Source organism: Mesoplodon bidens (genome assembly GCF_964165515.1).
Source record: "Mesoplodon bidens genome assembly, chromosome: 3".
In the NCBI taxonomy this organism is placed as follows: domain Eukaryota; kingdom Metazoa; phylum Chordata; class Mammalia; order Artiodactyla; family Ziphiidae; genus Mesoplodon; species Mesoplodon bidens.
Genome location: NC_138178.1, coordinates 86,965,907 through 86,988,328, shown reverse-complemented (window position 1 = coordinate 86,988,328; position 22,422 = coordinate 86,965,907). Strand labels below are relative to the sequence as shown.

Here is a 22,422-nt window from a genome sequence, read left to right as displayed (position 1 = left end):
TGGGAGTCAATTTAAAGTGTTTGAAAAGATTATTCAAAATCAAAGTTCCAAAACCTTGAAATCTGTAACAGCGCCACAAAGTTCTAACCTTTATTAACTGTGGTGAGGGACTGAGGTAAGAAAGAATACTTTTAATTCTCTGAAACATGAGGCCAAGGAAATAGCGTTCTTTAAAATGAGAGACAGTATAGCAAGTTGAACAGTGGCCCCCAAAAGATATGCTCAAGTCCTGATCCCTGGTACCTGCATATGTGACCTAATTTGGAAAAAGGGTCTCTGCAAATGTAATTAAATTAAGGATCACGAGATGAGATCTTCCTGGATTTTGGGCCTACCTATAAGAGAAAGGTGTTGTCCTATAAGAGAAAGGTGTCCTATAAGAGAAAGAAGAGGGGGACTTGAGACACAGGGGTAAGGCCATGTGAAGACGAGGGCAGAGATTGGAGTGACATGTCTACAACCTAAGGAACATCAAGAATTACTGGCAGCCACCAGAAGCTAGGAGAGTAACATGAAACCAGTTCTCCTCCAGAGCCTCCAGAAGGAGCCAACCCTGATGCCATCTTGATTTAGGACTTCTGGCCTCCATAACTGTGAGAGAATGCATTTCTCTTGTTTTAAGACACCCAGTCTGTTGTAACTTGTTACAGCAGCACAGGAAGCTAATACAGGCAATGAGAAGCCACTTACTTTCACGGTACCATGGGGTCCCCAGTGGGTGAGCTGGACTTTGATTTCCAGCAGAGCCTAGCGTGCTTTGAAGAGTCTGCGTATTGATGTAGCAGGGGTCGTCGAAGAGATCCACTCGGCACGCGGGCTTCATCAATGACGTGTCTCTTTGGGACTGTACCCCTCTCTCGTGTGCATTACCTGTAGTGAGTAAAGATCAATGTACGGTGTTTTTGCTTTGGAAACAAGAAATAAAATCATGTTTGAGTCCAGAATTGACAGGAAGGGAAAAGCCATGCCCATCCCATGCAAGGATTGAATACTGACTTTGAGATTTGACCTGTAAAAACAAAATAAGCACCAGTCTTTGAGGGAAAGCACCCTCTTTTGGTCTCCCTGCCCCTCCCTGCCCGTCCCTCAGCTGACCCTTTGCTTCAACAGCAGACAGCAGACAAACCAGGAAGATGTGAAAGAGGAACAGCCAGGGGAGGAAGGGCGCTGGCCGGCCAGCAAACAGACACTGCTCAGAGCTGCAGCCCAGGAACCAAGAAAACCACACATGCCATGTGGAACTTGAATATCTACTAGTTATTGAAACTGCTTTTCAAAAAACTCGTTACTTAATTTTAAATTATTAAGAGTGGGAAGTCTGTCTTCCCTCTATTGCCAAAGTTTTGTTTCGCCAAGCACAGCCCTGCACCAGCTGCTGATGTTCATTCTGACATCTAATGGAAAGAACTCACCCCTCAGGTTACATCCTCTGTCCCCTTACTCTGCCTTCTCCCCTCCATTCTATTCCATACATGTGGCCAAAATGACCTTTTTACAACTGAAAATCTGATCCTACTTCTCAGAGGTTTAAAAACATTCACTGCTTCCCACTGCTCTTGGGGTACAAGTGAAACTCTTTAACAAGCCCCAGGCCCTGCTCCCGAGCACCCAGCTTCCATTGCAACCCTGTCCTCCCCAGTCTCTGCCCCTGCTCACAACAGCCTTCTTGCACTAGAATCCCCACCGTAAGGCCATCTTCTCTGATTGACATGCCCTTCCCTCCCCTTCTCCATCACCCTCATCCTTAGGTGAGGTCAGTTTAAACATCTCTCTCAAGAGAGGCTTCCCTGACTTTCTCAGACTAGACTATGTCTCTCTGCTTCCCTCTGAAGCCCATATCACAAGAGTACTTAATTCTATTATGTTATTATGTTTCTTAATATCTGTACTGCATCTAGACTGCATGTTCTACAAAGACACAGATCCCGTCTTGCTGACAGCTGCAGCCCCTGCCTCTAGCACATGCCTGGCACACATTATCACATCAACAAATAGTTACTGCCTGAATGAATAATAGCACTATATTTCACTACCTGATGGCATGAAGTACTTTGTACCATTCAACTGGTCCTGTCCTGAGAATGCCAGGACAGAATGTTTTTGTCTTTCTGTTCACACAAGTACCTTTATAGTTTTGGCCATACATATACAAGATCCCCGTGAGGCTGCACCTAAAGCAGTGACATTGCTATTTCATTGTCTTACCGTAAAACATCAGTTCTTCCAGTCAACTAAACCCCTTCAAAGGACCAACTTCACACTGGATTTCACATCATGGTGAAGAGTGCTATGATTCTTATAACACAAGTATGGAAACCTAAGAATACACCAGATAGGGGGAACCCAGTCAAGACTACAGTCCTACTATCTGCTCCTCCTTTGCTCCTCTCTGTCCGGTCCTTCCTGTCACCCTGTCACCCTGTCCCATGTCACGATCTGTACGTGGAATACTCTGAGGGAAGAGTGGGATTTGACAGAAGGGGCAGTAGGGGCCCTCGTTTCTTTGTTGCTTTTGGCAACCTATGACAGTTTCCATTTACTTGGTTAAGTGGATTTATGAAATACGTTATCCAGTTTAAACTAAACTTATTTTCACAAATGGACAAGTGGCTAAAGGATCACTGCAAAAAATCAAGGATTGAAGACCATCCTTTTACTGAGTGCAAGCTCCTCCTTAGCTGCACTCTGAGCTGATGAATAAGAATAATCTAATTAGATCAGAACTTTGGCCTCCCAGCAGTTAAAATTATCAAGATGGAAATGTGGATTTATGTCTGTTTTCTTTATCAATAATGCCCTAAATGTATATCAGACCTTGAGATATTACCTAATGATAGTATTCAGCCACTATAATTAGCGAGACAATTTTTTTAAATGTCTGTCATTAACTCTAACTGAAATTTTCTATTTCTGTGTGTGTTTTATAATACATGCGTAATATATTAGCACAGTGTAGAGAACTGATGCATGACTGAATTAATATTTATTTAGGAGTGCCTGCTCATAAAAATTTACTGAAAGTGGAATATGATGAACAGTATTTGTAAGAAGTCTGCTTCTAAATTAACATGGATCTGGGTTCCACAGATCCCTGTGGTATCTCTATTTGTGTGGCCAGGGGCAAGTTACTTAACTTCTCTGTCAGTTTTCATACCTGTAAAATGGGGATGCCGAGCTTAGAATACATTGTGAGGATTAAATGAAAGAATGTGGGTAAGCCCCTCACTGAGCATACTGCCTGCCTTGCAGCAGGCATTCTTCTCACTGTTCAGTTGTGTGTCTACTGGGCCTCTGCACATGACACTTATCTCTTGCTGTAATATCCTTCCCATCCATTTCTTGACCTAACTCCTATTTGTCCTTTAAGATCCTGCTCTGAATCCCCCTCCTTCAGGAAGCTTTCCACTGAGTCCTCCCTCCTCCCCCGCCCCCCACCCCAGGCTGGGTAAGGTGCCACTCCATAATAAACTGTAGGTCTCTGTTTACTTCTCCGTCTTCCCCTTGAGACTGAAAATTCCTTGAGTCCTGAGGAGAGACTAGAACCCATTTTTCTGAGTATCTTCTTCATCTTCAATGCCTGGTATGAAGCAGATGCTCAAAAGAAAAATGTCAGCTGAATGAACAGATGACTGAATGTCTACCCAGTTTTCCTTTCTTAGCAAATGTGACCCCACCACGCTCTCAAGACCCCAAGTCAACCCTTAGTGCAGGGCGCTGACTCATCTGCCCCTCACAGAGCACTGGCATGAGCTGACCACATCAAGTTCACCATCCCACAGGGTTACACAAAAGCATCAATGTCTATACAGTCTCTCTTAAAAACTACCATTCCTTTTTCTCAAATGCACCATTATATCTAAGTCAGCAAAGTTGTCTTAAATTAAAACAAACAAACAAACAAACTCACCCCATGCCGAAATTTAGTATCTTTCTAGGATAAAGTGTGTGGTTATTCAGAGCTTAACTACACATGCCAGCCATCATGCATTCCAAAAGTTCTTTGTGCAAAGTGTTACTCTGAGAAACTATCCAACCTGCCTAAGAGAAGATTTGTGGCAGAAAATAAATACATACACAGTGTATATACTGGAGGTACCAAAGTTTTTAAGTGCTAGCCCTTAGGGTCTGTGGAAATTTAACATCTTTTTGATTAAAAATATCAACATTTTCATTTTAACTTGAAGGCTGGGGAAACAGTATGCTATTTTGCTAATTATTTTTTTCCACAAGGGAATTTATTATTAAGGACAGGGATCTTTTACACATCTGGCAATAAATATAATTAACTCCTTCAACAGGAAGCCTATTGCAGTACTTATTATACACCAGAATTCAAATTTTAAGTCAATATTTGAATAAATAAATGTCTCTGAATTAAAAAGCCAAAACTTGTTGAAAATATTTGTATAGGTGTCTCTCAAATGCTTATGTGTGAATCTCCAGGAAAAGCCATCAAAACTGTCTATTTGCTATTTTGGCAACTCTATTAATTTGGTGACTGGTCATAAATTTCTGATCTTATTTATTTATTTATTTATTTATTTGGCTTCATCGGGTCTTAGCTGCAGCACGCAGGATCTTTGTTGCAGCATGCAGGATCTTGTGGCACGTGGGCTTCTCTAGTTGTGGCATGCAGGCTTTTCTCTAGTTGTGGTGTGTGGGCTCAGTAGTTGTGGCACATGGGCTCAACAGTTGCAGCGTGCAGGCTTAGCTGCCCCATGGCATGTGGGATCTTAGTTCCCCAACCAGGGATCAAGCCCATGTCCCCTGCATTGGGAGGTGGATTCTTAACCACTGGGTCACCAGGGAAGCCCTCAGATCACTTTTAAACACATACCCAAGTAGTCATAGGCAGGCCCCAAGATAGGAACCCCTGACTTCTGGGTGTCTGTGGATGAAAAGACACTGAGTTAGGAAAGTCCTTCCTGCCACAGCAGGAGGGACTTATACTTGTCACAGCCCCCGGAGCAGGGGTTGAGTCCTTCGATCCCTCTATGTGCTGAGTGGCTGAGGTCTGGGGAAATGGCTTCCTAGCACTTTGGTTCCCACTGGAAGTTAGAACCTGCTTTTCTAAGAAAACAAGGCTGTAGCTCAGTGATTTTCAGGGAGGAGGATATCCAGCTGGAGGGTTTTTTCCAAACTATAAACACCATCTCTCACCTCCCCAAGATTCTGAAAGGTTCCCAGCCATGAATTGTTACCTTATTGCCACCAAAAAGGAAGACAGTGTGCTGAAGCTCAGTATCGGTCCCAGACTCTTCCACAATTAGAGTATAACTAAAGAACAGATGCTTACAATAGAATATCCTATTGTTGTATTTGTCATTACAAAATATACACTTAAGCTCCAGTATAGGAAACCAAAATAGTAGAATATGGTCACTTGTCTAGGAGATAGCCAACATGGCTAAAATTAATTCTATGGAAAAATAGATTCCAGGCTCCAAATAAATGTTTATTACAAAAGTCTGTTCTTGAGTTTGGATCTGATAGTGGCTTAGGGTATGTGTAAAGCATGAAAGAATAAGGGGTTACATTGTTTGTTAGTTTAAAGGAGAAATAAAAGCAAGATAAACAGAAAGAACAAATTGGATTCTATGACAAGGTTATACTTACAAAAAGAAAAATCTTGGATAAAGTTGAAATAGTGTTGCTTTGGGGGGAAGGATACTTTAAAAATGTAAAATAAAAATCAAGGTGAAAGCTTTTGAGGAAAAAAAATGAAAGGAAACTTTGCCCCTTTTCTCTGATGGTAGTGTCGTGATTTCGAACATTCAACATCATTCTAGAAATGTTGAGGATTCTTGTTCAGTGAGTTCCCTTCAGAAGCTAGGTGGCTGAGGCCAGGAGGGCATGCCATGACGACTGCTTAATAGGGAGGAGGGATGAGCTGGGAAAAGAGGTATTGGGGCAGGGCGAAACATTCTGGAGTTCCACAGAACTCTTTCCTAGATCCGAAACTCCTCTCTCTCCCCACCATGTACCCTCTCCATGCAGTGATCTGGGAACTGGTCCTGGCACACTTAGGAATACCAGTACTCATTTATACTCTCCTTTCTCTCCCTTCCCCTCCCACTTCCCTCTCTGTGTCTGGATAATTCCCACTCATCCCTCAGGTCTTAGTTGGGTTGTTACTTCCTTCGGGAGACCCTCTCTAGCCTCCCAGATTAAGTTAGGTGTCCCTGTTATTTGTTCCCATAACATCCTGGGCTTTGAAATGCTCATCACATTTGTTAAGCACTGGTTTAAGGTATGCCCTCTGGCTAAACTGCAAAAGACACGAATGCCAATTGTGTCTCCATCCCTAGCACCCAGCTCAGGGCCTGACCCACAGGACGTCCTGATGATCAATGAGTGCACTGTTGGATAAATGAAGAACACAGAATGAGAAAAAACAGGATACGGAGACAGTTCAAAGTGAGCTTCAGCACAGGCAGAAAATGGATACAAGACTACAAAGCACATGTGGTATGTTCCTGACTATTAAATCCTAGGTTAGGAATCTCTAGGGTAAAGGAAAAGAGGAATGAAGGAAGGAACTGCAGCTCCTAAAGGACACAGTTTTTTTTTGGTTTGTTTTTTGTTTTTTTGCGGTACGCGGGCCTCTAACTGTTGTGGCCTCTCCCGTTGCGGAGCACAGGCTCCGGACGCACAGGCTCAGCGGCCATGGCTCACGGGCCCAGCCGCTCCACGGCATGTGGGATCCTCCCAGACCGGGGCATGAACCTGTGTCTCCTGTGTCGGCAGGCGGACTCTCAACCACTGCGCCACCAGGGAAGCCCCAAGGCCACAGTTTTAAAAAGACATTTACACTTGACACTAATTTGTTTTATTCATATTATTAAGAATTCATTTGGAATTTTAAATACCTTTAAAGAGTGGCATCGAATTTTAATTTCCTTCAAAAAGAACCATGTTTTTAAAGAATTTAAAATACTGCCTCCACTCACTACTCTGATTATTTTTGCAGGGTGGAGGAAAAGTGCTAATCACAGCTGTACCAAGACCCTCATGTACCCCCACTGTATAAGAAATTATAAAATTCATGGATTACACTGGCAAAATTCCATAAGAAATATGACGATATCCTTGGAAGTGAGAAACTACCTTCTAGTTGGCAAGTGCCTGCTAATTTAATTTGAGTTCCTAAGTGTGGTTATCCACCTCTATCCTCCACTGCATTCTTTACAATGTCCAGTTATCTCCCCCTCTAAAGCTGCAAAACTGTGCTTCCCAAAGAAATAACTACTTTCAACAATTTATAAGAATAAAATGACTAACTAGCAGTAGAATGTTTTTATGAAAATATATTTCCAACCTGATAGTCTATGCCCTACATTTGTGTTGTGGAAAAGTTGTGCCTGATGTCAATTATCACATGCAGTAATAAGATATTTAATGCCCTGGCAAGTATGGGGTGTATGAACCTCTAATTGGGACTCTCACATTTCAGATTTCTTTTTATTCCCTTTGCCAAGAAGAAATAAAGGTTTTCTCTTAATCCTAATGGATTTGACAAGCATCAATTTTCATATTACCTTATTGTCTGATATTCTTTGAAACGGAACTGCCTTGAGTTTGAGTAGAGAAATCACCTTTCCAGTAAGAGAGCTTTCATGATATCCAAGCAGTGAGGGGCTTCCCTGGTGGTGCAGTGGTTGAGAGTCCGCCTGCCAATGCAGGGGACACGGGTTCGTGCCCCGGTCCGGGAAGATCCCACATGCCGTGGAGAGGCTGGGCCCGTGAGCCATGTCAGCTGAGCCTGTGCGTCTGGAGCCTGTGCTCCGCAGTGGGAGAGGCCACAACAGTGAGAGGCCTGCGTACCGCAGGAGAAAAAAAAAAAAAAAGCAGAGAAAGATTCCATAAAGCAGAATTGTAGTGTGGAAGAGTACACAGGAGCAGGGGAGAACCATAGCTTTTCAACTGACACATATGTGGCATTCTGTGCTTCTCAGAATGTGAGAAGCCTGCAACAGAAGCATTACATGTTTGGTTATATACACCTGACTTTCCCATGAACTATTTAAGAGTAAGGGCCACACACGACCATATAACGTAGAAGAAATAAGGAGAGTGGCAGATGGGGAAGAGCAATTGTACCTACCTATTGCCCTGCTTTGCTCTAGACAGTTCTCATACACACTGCTGCACTTGGAGTTTCCCGGCTGTATAAACAACAAATTGTGAAACATTTACAAACATAGTAAACGTTCATAAACTTTCAAAAAACAGACAAAACACTAATAATGCTCTCAGCAGAATTTAGCAGACAACTCCATTTTCGGACACAGGAAGTGTCTGACAGGTGAGAAAAAGAAACTGAGATTTTGGACGGGAGTATAGCCTCCTCTCCCAGTGCACTGTTTTGGAACTGCAGAGGCGGGTCTGATTAGGGTGGGGGAGGTCATAAATGTAAGGTCCATATCCTGAGGGTTATAGACCTCTGCTTGGGAGGTCACATTCCAGGATTCAATCCAAGCTCAGCCAGAAAGTGTGATTTCCAGGACACTTGTATAAACACTGGCCATTTAGCAAACCTCTATCTAACCGTGAACTGGCAGATTGGAGCCCTACTCTACTAAGGTTTGTGCCAGACCCACTTTTCATCCTTGAAAAATCTCATGCTATCAAAGGCTTCAATAATCCCATATACACACAGCTCTCTTCAGTAAGGGTATGGGATCCACTGATGCCTTTGAGAAGGGCAATGTCTTTGCTTTTGAAAGATTAATCCAGCAGTACCATGCAAGAGGGTTTAAAGGAATGAAACTGGAGACAAGGAAGGGGATTTCAGAATCATCTGGGCAAGTGAGGACCAGAACTTAGAAAGATGCAACAGGAATGATAAAGGTTGGGTAGATTTAAGATACTTTCATGGTAGGATCCCAAGTCTTGAAGACTGAGTTGATAAGTGTGAGAAAACAAAAGACTGTAGATCAGTGAAAGAATAGGAGTGCCATTAATAAACATGAGTACGTCAGTAGAGGAATCTAGCTTGGAGTCAAGGTAAAATGCTGAGTCTAATCTTGGTATAAACAAGCAATGAAATGCTTGTGGCATCACAGCTGGAGAAGTAGGTAATGGCTGAAGACAGAGAAACTGGTGGAGTATGTACACAGGTGGCATGTCAGAGGAGACACCAGGGCCAAGGGCAGAGCACTGGAAAGGGGTTCCATGGTGGTAAGACTTGGGTTTGCAGGGGAGGGCATGCAAGAAAACAAGATATAAAAAGGAAAGATGCAACTTATTTTGAAACACATCAAAAATCAGATGGATTGATGGGTGATAGCTAACAACATAGGATGACAAGGTAAATAGAGTAGAATTATAATTGTAGAATCTAGGTGGTGAGTATATGAGTGTTCATGTGTAATTCTTTCAATGTTTTTGTAAGTTTGAATATACTCAATAAAATGTTAGAAAACATGAAAAAAGAAAGAAAAGCAGCAACTAGAGATGCAGAATGAGAATGACACGACGAAAATGTTTAGAAGCTAACAGAAGAGGTCTAAAAAAAAAAGAAGAGGCAGCCAACAGATATCACAGGCTATAGACAGATTCAGAATATTGAAGAAGATTGAAGATTTAACAATTAAACCGTTGGTGACCAAAAAAAAAAAAATCGGTGACCACTGTAAAAGAAATTTCTATCAAGTTGTCAAGCAGAGTTCAGATTTTGGAAGTGTAGTGTGGATGTGAATGCAGAAATACAGGCAGTGTTTTCTAGAAGTTTGTGGGTGAAAGGAAGGTGAGAGAGAGGTAGGACATTATTAGATGAGTTGGAGGAGTCCGAGTTTATTTGCAGACAGAAGCGAAAGAACCAGTAGACAGACAGAGAATAAAGACTGAGACAGAGGTTGATGGCCAGAACAAGGGCACAGGGTTGGTAGGAGGGGAAGGGATCAGGAGCTCAGGGGGAGGATTAGTCATGGAGACAGTAGCTAAGGAAGAGAACCAAGGAGAACATAGGAAGACTTAGAGATGCGGAAGGGTGAAGTTGAAGATAACATGTTGGACCGTCCTTGTCTTCCCAATGAAGTAGGATGTGAGGTCACTTGCTGAGGATGAGGTTGGGGGATTGGGAGTAAAAATTATTGAGTACAGGTTCTGACAATGATTCACTCTCTGGCTCTGTGCTGAGGAAGATGATACCTTCTCTAAACTAGCATTTGGTAATCCTCAAGTTAAGCTCTCAGTGGTAAGGAGAGAACTGCATTGTTAGTTCTAATAGCAATAAAACGTTACTTACCAAATAGCACAACTTTTCACACCGTATGGGGCAGTAAGCCATTTGTTCTGTGGTTTGAACTTTGATCCGTACATCTGAAACACCGCCTGCAGGCGGCTGCTTGCCCGGGATTTCATTGTAATACTCATGATCTTCTCTCTCCTCAGCATGGTCATCAACGTGCACCTCCTCACTGTAAGGGAAAAAAGAATCCCCAAGAGGCTGGGTGGGAATTCAAATGTTGTAGGGGATGTAGACTGATCAGAACCATGCAAATCATCCTGAAACCATCTGGATGGAAGCAACCAGATGGCTGAATTGTTAGGTTTCTGTAGACAATTAAAGTGGGGTAAGCCAACAAAAAGTGCCAAGGGTGATGCTTTTTTTTTTTTTTTTAAGGGTGATGCTTTTGTGTCTCCTCTCAGTGATAAAATATATACGAACTCCCTGAATGTCAGTTGTTTTGGTCAATCGGATAAAAACACAAAGTTTTCCTGTATTTCTCCAGCACTCTTTCATTGTACCATTTCGGAAATGTTTTGCTCAAAGAAAATTTAAATATTGGGCAGTGGGCCTGGCCCAGTTTACTAAACCAAGATGAAAAAAATACAAGGCTATGGCCAGCTAACTTGTCTGCACAAATCTGGAGTATATGAGATTCATAAAGAAATATTAGAACCATATGTGGCAAGTGGGGAGATTTGTGTAAACATGCATTGTTTTTAAAATTGAAACAGGGCAAAAAAAAAAAAAAAACAGATTTTTCTTCCAAATTGGAATTAGTAAAAGTTTCTTATGAGAAAGAATATATCAAGTCCATTTGAATTGAGCTGATTCCACTGATAACCCACACAGTTTTGTTGGGTTCATTACATGTCAACAAAATAACAGCACTAAGAGGTAAGTGCTACCCTAGGAAAAATTCAACAACAAGGCCTGCTGGTAGCGCCTCTCCTTTGCTACCCTAGACCACCTCATACAGGGAGATCTCCAAACCCTGTGTCTGTTGATACACAAAATGACAAATTAGGGGGGTTCCAGAAATGCATTTAAAAGTGTCCAAATATTTTATTTCTTGGGCGTGAATTCTGCAAGTCAGGGGCCTCACTGCATTCCACACATGGTGGAGTCTGACAGGCCTGAAAGGGTTCAGCTTTCATTGTGGACTAAACAGAACAACCAGATCCCTGGGTCACGTCATGTTCCACCCCTGCCGCAGTCTGGCTGGAGCTGATCTATCTGCACTGCAAATGAACAAACTAATAGGAATTCCTGTCACAGACATTTGATTCTTATTATTTTGCTCTTCTTTCTTAATTTTTTTAACCGATCTGCAAGGGATGTGGGGTTGAAGCAAACCTAAGAAATTTGTTCATGCTCATTTTATGACATTACCTAATCAATTCATAGCTCTGTATACCATCAGAGAAACAGGGTCGACCCCTTCTCACTTTTAGTGTTTCCTCTAATTCTATTACAAAGCAAGAGGAAATATCTGAACAAATATGAATGGAAGAAAAATAGAAATGTCACTATTAGTTTGTACTGAAACTGTACCTATTTGTAAAAAAAAAATTACTAAGTTCATTAGTCAATTTAAAATGCCATATTAATTTTAAAATGAAACAAAATATGGTAAGTCAAATAATTATAGAACTCCTGGCTGACCTTTCAGAAGAAGTATTCAAAGAAGGATTTTTCAAATACTGTTTAAACCGGAGTTCAAAAGCCTGCCCTATGGTACTTATGACGTCTTGGGCCATTCCATTGCTGCATTCCAATATGTGGCAGGCTGCAAGAGGACATACAAAAAAATTACAATAAATTTTCAGTAAGAGAAGATCAGATCAATTCAAAATACTTCCAGAACATGAACTGGTAATTGAGTAAAAGTAGGTTTACAAGCTCTCTTCAGCTCTGAAATGGCATACTTCATATTTCATATGCATCAAAGAGAAGAAACATTCATATTTGACAACTAAGTATCTCAAAACACTTACAAATTTTGGCCTGGAGGCAGGTATTTGGGGCCCACATTTTAATAAAGGCAGACTGGTCTCTTTTTTTTGCAGTATGCGGGCCTCTCACTGTTGTGGCCTCTCCCATTGCGGAGCACAGGCTCCGGACGCACAGGCTCAGCGGCCATGGCTCATGGGCCCAGCCGCTCCAGGGCATGTGGGATCTTCCTGGACCGGGGCACGAACCCGTGTCCCCTGCATCAGCAGGCGGACTCTCAAACCACCGCGCCACCAGGGAAGCCCAAGGCAGACTGATCTTGACTAATAATGTGACCCATGTTCAGTGTTAGCTCTAGAATTCAATACAGAAGATGCTTAGGGCAGCAATCTGATAGGAAGATGAGGTTTACAGCCTTGTCTTTGCATGGTACACTACAGATGACTGAGAAAGGGTAACTTTCTAAATCTCCCCCCACAAAATGGGGGATGAGCTACTGGTGAAGAGAGGGGCTTTAGAATACCCCCTCGTCTAGCCATCCCTTTTCCCTGTCATTGCTACTAGAAAGCGGTGATGGTATGGTAATCCCCGTCTTTGAAATCCTATTAAAGAACTATCTCCAATAAGCATCCAAACCAAGATTTCATGAAGCTGACATTACTAGAAGATATTAAAAGTTTTATTAGACACTTTCTTTGAAAAACAGTTACTGGAAAGGGCTAGTTATCACTAGCAAATTAAAGAAATAAATTGTGGAGGGGGCAGCTGATGGAACATCACAAACGAATTGGCACATCTGCTGCTGCTGCTTCTATGTAAAAACCAGAGCTTGTGTTCAGGGACTATAAATTAATCTCCCCATCATATGGAATATCAGTTGCCTTGGTTAGAGTATGGTGTCGTCCTTAGGGCCTTACAATACAAAAACTGAACTGAATTTGAAGTTTCCTCAGGATGGCTTAGAAAGAGTCATAAGGATGACTTAAAGATATAGGCAGTAAAGTCTCATGAGGAATTTTTAAAACATATATTGGTTTGTATAGCCTGAAGAATTGAGGGATGAGGAAACGCTTGATAATGGTTCAAGAATGTTGTAAAAACTGTCAGCTATTCTCTGAGAATAGGAAAGGCTTAAGTGAGTACATAGCAAAATAGCTTAGATACCAGGGAAGCTGTGAAACGGTGGAACTGTGGAACCAACACTGGAACATTTTACTAAAAGGGATACTTGAGGAGAGGAGGATACCTGTTGTGATGGAATGATTTAACTGTGTTGACTTGGAAGCGTGATTTTAGGCTTTGCATCGTCTTGAAAAGGATTTTGTATTTATTTAAAGTAAAAGAAAATTCATTCACATCTAACTGAATTTGCAGAGCCTGTAACAGTAGGTTAAGGTAGAACTTACAATGGTGTTTCCTAGCTTTATGCTGATAATCATCTCAAGGAATCTCATATAATTCTTATTTTAGAATTAGCTGAACGTTTACTTAAAGAATTGATGTCTCTGAACTTTGGGAAGGGGTGTGTGTATGTGTGCGTGTGTGTGCGTGCAGGGGGTGGCATCAGTAAATCAAACCATGCGAAGGTGTCAAATCTCCAAAAGGGTTAATTATCATTTCTTTTTTTTTTTTAATTTATGCTGTTTTTTTTATTATTCATTTATTTATGGCTGTGTTGGCTCTTCGTTTCTGTGTGAGGGCTTTCTCCAGTTGCGGCAAGCGGGGGCCACTCCTCATCGCGGTGCGCGGGCCTCTCACTATCGCAGCCTCTCGTTGCGGAGCACAGGCTCCAGATGCGCAGGCTCAGTATCTGTGGCTCACGGGGCCAGTTGCTCCGCGGCATGCGGGATCCTCCCAGACCGGGGCACGAACCCATCTCCCCTGCACCGGCAGGCAGACTCCCAACCACTGTGCCACCAGGGAAGCCCCAATTATCATTTCTTATAAGGCTGTCCCTTTAAAGAAGCAATTTGGATCTTGAAATAGACTTAGGAGCCAATTACAATTTTGAAAACTCAATTAAGAATATCTATAAGTTAATACCCTTTTTACCAAAGGAAAATGTTTGGTCTGTCTTTAGACTGCCATTGTATATTGCCCCTTCTTTTTCTCTACACTAGCTTCACACAGTGACCAACACATAGAATGTGTTCTAAAAATATGTGATGAATGAATAAATTCTGATTTCTCTAATCACACCCATAATTCTACTGTGAGAAATTGTCTTCAGTTTTACCATCGTGGGGCAGCATCTCACAACCAGTGAGTGGTACAAATGATTGCTTGGGACATTTGTGAAAATGGTCTCCTCTTTCTTGGTCAGGCCTCATATCCTTAAACCTACAAAGCGCCCTTGGAGATGTGTCCTCTGGTGGAGCCAAAAAAAGTTGTGTTACGTTCTGAGAAGAAAAGGTAATTCACTTGAATTCTTTTCTTTTCATCCATAAATTCCTGGTCCAATTAAAAATGAAGTCAAGACCAGGAATCATATCAAAATGGAAACAATTTTTGTAATTTTATTTTCTCTTAGGATCAAGGAGATGTCTTGAGATAAAGATGGAAAAGATAACGAGAGAGGCAGGAAAAGGAAAGAAGGAAGGGAAGGAGGGAGGGAGGGAGGAAGACCAAAGTGTACCTCCCATGAGGGATGTGAGAACAAAGATGGCTGAAAAAACTCTGTGAAAAGATTCAGATCCCAGTTCAAGTTCTAATTATGCCACAATCTGTGTGAATAAGGTACTCTATAGCAAGGTCCTCACCTGCCAAGACAGGGCCCTGCATGATCTCTGAATCCCTTCTTGCTTTATAGAAATCCTATCTTCCCTCAGTCGCAGTAGCTTAAACCCTCTGAGGAACAGGGCAAGGCACATGGGCACAGGAATGAATGCATCAACCAACCCACTAACTGTCCTCTACCGCTTCTCACTTACTTCTAAAATGTTTTATTTCTCTCAGCTTTTCTGATTCTGATACTTGAGGGTTTTGTCCTGTTCCTGGGCTGATGCTACCAACACACTTTCTGCTTTGCTCTGGATAACCTTATTGCTGTCATATTACTTTTTTTGGATTAAACAGAAAGAAAAAGAAAATACAGTGGTGCCTATCTCCATGAAAGGTACAACTGGACAAAAAGTCTGACCCTGTGCAGGTGTCCTGTGCAGCCTCCCCAACTTCAGGGAACACACACATTTTGATGGCGCTCTCGCCGCCACTCACGTGCTGCTCTGTGAAAATGCTCTTTGTTCTTTTCTAGGTTGGTCATGAGCCAGAATAGGAACGGGTTTGAATCACATAAAAATGCCCCTTTCCCAGTGCTAGACCCATATCCAAAAATTCAGATAAGCAGCAGCTTCGCCAGGAATCTCCCAATCTTTAGCTAATGGGAAGGAAGAAAGACAAGCATATAAAAAGTCCCAATCCCCCAAGAAAGGATTTGACTTTCCAGTGATGTGGTAATTTTGCATGGAGGCCTGAGCCTTGATCTCCATGTCTGGAATCAGAAACACACCTGGGTTCTTTTCATCCCGCCTCATAGCTAGATAGACCTACAATTCTATTCTTGAGTATCAGGTACTGTACTATATTAAGTTAGATTTAAAAGAATCTTGGATTCTTATTCTTCTGTCGTTTTCATTTGGTTTCCTAATTGGATAGTCATGGACAAGAGGCTGAAAACAATTCTTCGAGAATAACAGGCCCTTCTTTATTGTTTTATATTTAAATGGACCAGTTTTATTGTTTTTGTTGCTCGTTTGCTTGTTTTTGCTTTTGGTTTTTATTAGAAAACTAGAAATTCAAGAGTGCAGCTTCTCAAATCAACCACCAGATGGTGCTGTGGGACTGAAGCACGGAGCCTACCACCCCTTAGGAAGAAACCAGCCTGAAGAAGCTAGCCTGCAGTCCAGTCCATAGTTTCGGAATGTCACCAGGACGATAAGGCATGTATTTTATAACCATAAACATAAATATACATAATTGGGTTAATTTAAATTGGTTTTACAGTGTTCTTTTGTTTTGGTTTGGTTTGGTTTTGGGGTTTTTTTTGCTTTCTTTTGGTTTTGGTTTTTTTTTTTTTTTTTTTTGCTTTCTTCAGAGACTCAGGACCATGGCCTTCTTATATCCAGGTAGTTCAGGTAAACTGGGACCTCTTCACAGACTAGATTCAGAGAAAATATTTAAGCCTTTCTGGACTGTACACATTTGGAGTAAGAAGTGAAGAGATTTCCTCATTTACAGCAATTACAGGGGCAGGCTGTATTAGTCACTAGGTAAACTCAAAACACTCTTACTGGAACTTACCTTTTCTACAGAAAAGGTCTTTTATAGAATAAGGAGTTCACTAAAGAGTCCTAGCCAAGATGGAAAAAGTGGCAGCTTCGCTGACTTGTATGCACTAATGCTGTAAGTGAATCAAGCAGATGGGAGACAGTGGGAGCATTCAGGATTATTAGCATGAAGCCTGGCTCCCCCCAGGCTCTCCTCATCCCTGAGGTCTGGCTCCAGCCTTGACCCATGCACTGACACTGTGCTTCCCATGGTGACCAGTGGCCTGTCAACTGCTGGACTGAATGGCATCTTCTACCTCCATTGCCCTTAACTCTTCTTCAGTCTGAGACATTCCCAGGTTCTTCTCCCAGAGAAACTGCTCTTCCTGCATCTCAGCAGATACTCATCTCTTGGTCTTCTCCCACTCCCTGAGACCCTCAGCCTTCTTCTTTCTGGATTCTTCCTTCAGTGATCTAGCTCACCCTTAGGGCTAAGAAGCTGCAGCTTTTCCAAACCTGCACCTGAAGGCCTGTCTCTCCTCAGGCCCCACAAACCTCTGGGCTTCTTCTTTCTACTGAACATTTTCCCCTGGATGAACCAAACTCACCAGGTAAGTTTATAACACTGTCTTTCTGATTTCACTGTTTTTTGTATTTATTCAAGGATTCAGAACATTCTTTTCTTTTTACTAATGTAATAAATATTCATTATAGTAGTTTTAGAAAATAGAAAGACTCTAGGAAATAAAAATTACATAAGTCTCACTATCCAGGAGTAACTACATACTATGAACATTTTGGTATGTGCCTTTCCAGTCTTTTTTTCTTTTACATCTTTACTGGAGTATAATTGCTTTACAGTGTTGTGTTAGTTTCTGCTGTATAATAAAGTGACTCAGCTATATGTATACACATATCCCCATATCCCCTCCCTCTTGAGCCTCCCTCCCACCCTCCCTATCCCACCCCTCTAGGTGGTCGCAAAGCATTGAGCTGATCTCCCTGTGCTATGCGGCTGTTTCTCATCAGCTATCTGTCTTACATTTGGTAGTGTATATATGTCAATGCCACTCTCTCACTTCATCCCAGCTTCCCCTTCCCCTTCCCCTCCCCGTGTCCTCAAGTCTGTTTCTCTACGTCTGTGTCTTTATTCCCGTTCTGCCCCTAGGTTCAACAGAACCATTTTTTTTTTTAGATTCCATATATATGTATTAGCATACGGTATTTGTTTTTCTCTTTCTGACTTACTTCACTCTGTATGATAGTCTCTAGGTCCGTCCACCTCACTACAAATAACTCAATTTCGTTTCTTTTTATGGCTGAGTAATATTCCATTGTATATATGTGCCACATCTTGTCTTTCCTATCTTTTTTCCAAAAAATTACCTGGAATCATACCATACACATTGTTTCATAATCTGCTTTTTGTACTCAATAACATTAATTGCTACATGGTAGTACAGTCTATGGATTCATTTAAATAATTTGCTATTTATGAACACTGAATTAATTTTCTTTTTCCTATTATATCAATAACATATGACGGTGATCTTTACTGCTTAATCTTTGTGCGTGGCTTATTTCCTTAGAAGTGAAGCTGCTGGTTCAAAAGTGTTTACCTTTTTTAAAGTTTGATGCAAATGGTCAGTTTGCTCTCTGAAACATTTGGATCTGCAGTGTTCAAGAGCTACTACTACTCTAAATCACATTTTACCTTTTATCAAAGACAAAATATGATATCTAATTATAATTTGTGTTTCTTTGATTACTAGTAAGGTTAAAGGTTTTTTTTTTTTTTTTTTTTTTAATGTTTCTTGGTGCCTTGTAATCTTCTTTTGTAAATGTGTGCTCCAGACCTGGAGTCGGTCCAGGTACTTACTGGCTGGGTGAGCTTAGTAAAACCATCTTTTCTCAATTCCAGAGTTTGCTTCTACAAAAAATGAGTAACATTAATACCTACCTCATAGGATTGTTGTGAGGTTGAAATGAGACCATGCAGACTAAATACTCTTGATAATGCCTGGCATGTGGTGAGCACGCAGTAAATAACTTTTTTGTTCTTACTTCTCTGTTGGATTGCGTCTCCTATTTGTAAAAATCCCTGTTTCTTTAGTGCACACCATTTCAAACCGCTCAGGACAATAATAATAATGGCTATCATTTATTGCATACTTATAATGAGCCAGGCACTGAGATACTTGCATTGTATACAATATCTCATTAAATCCTCAAGATCGGAGGGCTTCCCTGGTGGTGCAGTGGTTGAGAATCTGCCTGCCAATGCAGGGGACACGGGTTTGAGCCCTGGTCCGGGGGGATCCCGCATGCCGCGGAGCGGCTGGGCCCGTGAGCCACAATTACTGAGCCTGCGCGTCTGGAGCCTGTGCTCCGCAATGGGAGAGGCCATGATAGTCAGAGGCTCGCGCACCGTGATGAGGAGTGGCCCCCACTTGCCGCAACTAGAGAAAGCCCTCGCACAGAAACGAAGACCCAACACAGCAAAAATAAATAAATGAATTAATTAATTTAAAAAAATCCTCAAGATCATCTGATTTCTTTTTTTTTTTTAATCAATGCTCGTATGTAAATAGCTCCCAAGTACTATTAGTTCACAATTTTGTCCAGACCGTCCCTTCTTCCCCCAGTGCAGTTTAAAGCATCACCACCCCTGCCCGGGACCAATGAGATGTCCTCCAAATTGGACTCTACAATTCCAAACTGCTTTCCTGCCCTCCAATATCACCTTTACAGATACAAAGGCCAGAAAACTTATCATTTTTTAATTTCAGTAGAATGGCAGAAGCCAGAATAATTTTTTATAAAGCTCAAAATCTTCAACAGCTCCCAGTGACTTTTTGGCTGGCATTCAAAGCCTCCACAATCTCCCTACCTTTTCAGCCATGGCCCCCCTACTTCTACTCTTTGCTTTCTCTGCAATCCCACCTTTACCCACCATCCAAACCCACAGCCCCAAGCTCTCACTGCACAGCTCTTCCACCTGCGCCTTTATTCACTTATTGCACAAAGCCTACCTGGGCACCTGCCAGGCTCCAGGCACTATTCCCTATGCTCCCCTACTTCTCCCGCACACCCTACAGGTTCTGTTTCTCTCCCCCGTGATGATGAGCCCATGGTGGCCAGGAATTATTTTTCTTCCACAACAATTACCTCAGCCCGTTGTATATTAGTATGTAATTAATAATTATTTGTGGACTCAAGAGCTGTGTTGGTACCTCTGTACAGAAATTGAAGTCCAGAGGCTCAGGTGAGGGGAAAGGATTTAACACTAGAGGGATGTGCAAGCAGCGGGTATGTTGTGAACAGAGTGGCTTCTCGCAGAAGGCTTCCCAACCAAGATAAACAAGAGAAGGGGTGAGGGGACAGGAAAAGGAGCAGTAAGTGACGAGGAGATACTAACTTTTTTGCCCAAGAAAATCACCGTAGATTTCTAAGTCATCTAGCTACTTAACAGACCTGTTTCCCTAAAGAAGAAAGATGAGAAGAGACTGTAAAGGAAATGATGCTTTCCCTGTATTACCTCAGTTACTCCTCCCAATAACACCAGCAAGTAGATGCTATTTCTCCCACTTAAAGAAACTGAGGTTCAGGACGTGAAACAGCTTGGCTGAGGCCTATGGTGAGATGGGGGAAGAATTATGATTCCCACCCAGACTGTCTGACTCCAGCACCTTTCTTACTTCCTATACACGGGCTGGGGAACTAAAGAAAGAAAACAATGAAACCTCTATTTGAACCATTTCTGAATCTATTCTCAACTCTCAAATCCCATCCATGAGCTCAGTCAATAGTTCTCATAAATGCCTTTGCAGAAACCCCTGGCTGGGATCCCCGTGAGTTCTAGCAACTCAGCTCTGATGAACTACTCGGACACCAGAACAGGAGATTTCAAAGTGAACGAGTTGCATCGTATTTTCTCTGCCTCTCTTATTGCACTTAAGCAAGCAGGGAGATTTGCAAGCATGTGGATCCTGCTCACCATTAGCCTCAGCAACGAGCAGAATCTTTGAACGCCTCCTGCTGTTTACTGAAGAGCAATGACATGCCTGAGATATTCAGTGACTGATGGAAAAAGTTACTAAACATCTGGATTTCCTGATCTATTTGTTCTTCCTTTCACCCTGCCCTTTTCAGGTTGAGAGAAAGGGCTTTGTTGTTCAGAGACCTTCCCCAAAATAGCATACTTTTATTCTTTAAGGAAGCTCAGGCTTGTTTAAAAGAGGTTGCTCTTCTGGTATCCTTTGTTGTGTTCTGTTCCTACTCCCCCGTTTCCCCTTCACTAGTTCCTGTCTCTTCTATCAACTCTTTGAGCAACATCCATTCTTTATTATGTAGCTTAGAGGCTATTTTAATGCAGTATTGCACAGTATTTGTCACCTGTTCCTTCCTTCCATCTCATCGAGCCATGTTCTCTTGGCCTGCATTTACTGAGAACCTACTCTGTGCCAGGTCCTATGCCAGCAGCTGGTCCTCATAATTTCATTTCTGACAATCACGAGAGCTTCCAAATTGACCTCCCTCCTTCCCTGAATCCATCTACTGCATCCTGCTGCCAAATCAACCTTCCTAAATCTCTGTTTTATAAACAGCCTTCTCCACCCTTTGGCCCATAGGAATAAGTTCCTACTTATTAGCTCTCTCCTATCTGCCCTCTAGATGCCCTTTTGACTTTTTTCTCCTCCAAACACAACCTGCATTCTAGTGTTTTATTCACCTGTCCCCAGTATGCCATGCACATTTCCGCCTCTGTGTCTTTATAGCTCTTTGAATTTCCAAATTCCACTCCATGTGTACTTAATAAATGTTTGGGGGCAAACTCCACCCCTGGGGTGGTGACAGGGGATACTGCTCAATTCACAGGCTCTAATTAAGGAGGAGAAGCAACCTAACACCCATCTCTAAGAGGAGTCTGAATGTTCCAGAGTTAGGAATGAGAAGCAACACTCAGCATGTCTGTCTACAGAGGCTCAATGGCCTAACTTCAGGCCCCTGATCCAAAATGTGGCTGGAAGGAGAGTTTCTTAGGTAACCTTGCTAAATCCTGGGATAAGACAACTAATCAACTCACTCTTCCATTCACTCAGTCATTCAACAAAAATAGTTATGGAACATCACCTATGTGCAAGGCATTGTGATGAGTGCTTGGGAAACAACGGTGAATCAGATAAACAGGTTCCTGCCCTCCAGGAGCTTTCAGTAGAAAGGAAAGACACTAAACACATAAACAAGTGAGTAAATAAAATAACAAAAATGTGGGATAACTGTCAACAGAAGAGAAATAAAGTATTATGACACAGCAGGGTGGCATATACTACTGGAGATGGTAGTGTATCAGTCAAAGAAGGTCTCTCTGAAGAAGAGACATTTACACTGAGATCCAAAAGATGAGAAAAAGCCAGACAGAGTGACATGCCAGGCTCCTGAACAGCAAGTGCACAGGCTCAATGCATATAAACACACACACACACATACACACACACACACACGTGCCAAGGCCACTGCAGGCCAATGATGTTACTGGTTTCAGTCTTAAGGGTAACTCATTTGTCCACTGGGGATGTGGCAGCCAGTCCCGTCTATTATAACCAGAACAGCTTCTCTTTCGCTTATACAAATAGATGATAAGTCTTTTGGTTTATGGGATGTAAACGACTCAAATGACTGGTGGGATTTAAATCCCACCTATATATTTTTTCCACTTTCCTCTGCTAGCAGGGCTATTTATTTCAAACTCAGAGGCATTTAATATTTCTAGACCCCAGTATAGCATTCTAGTGATTCTCATCACTTTGCATATCGAAAATAATTGCTTGTTTCTTTTTAAAGTTGGTATATACCAGCTCTTAAGAAAATCTAGAAGTTGCTTTCCATACCTCGTTGATTAACTGGATCTTTAGCTACGTAGGCAACATAGTCTGTAGTATCCTATAAAAAAGGGAAAATGATTGCATTTAA

General features: G+C 41.9%; 1 protein-coding gene across 2 annotated transcripts in view; it reads right to left on the bottom strand.

Moving 5' to 3' along the window:
* Nucleotides 1-22,422, bottom strand: part of SHC4 (SHC adaptor protein 4) — a 128,887-nt gene that overhangs the window by 25,026 nt on the left and 81,439 nt on the right. Inside the window, exons 6-10 of one of the 2 annotated variants that reach the window (XM_081230181.1) lie at nucleotides 22,341-22,392; nucleotides 11,897-12,020; nucleotides 10,250-10,421; nucleotides 8,105-8,165; nucleotides 691-870 (exon numbers count right to left, since the gene is read on the bottom strand). In XM_081230181.1, the coding sequence (XP_081086307.1) occupies nucleotides 691-870; nucleotides 8,105-8,165; nucleotides 10,250-10,421; nucleotides 11,897-12,020; nucleotides 22,341-22,392 (589 nt within the window). The remainder of the gene's footprint in view (nucleotides 1-690; nucleotides 871-8,104; nucleotides 8,166-10,249; nucleotides 10,422-11,896; nucleotides 12,021-22,340; nucleotides 22,393-22,422) is intronic. The other variant, XM_081230180.1, reaches the window with a different exon arrangement.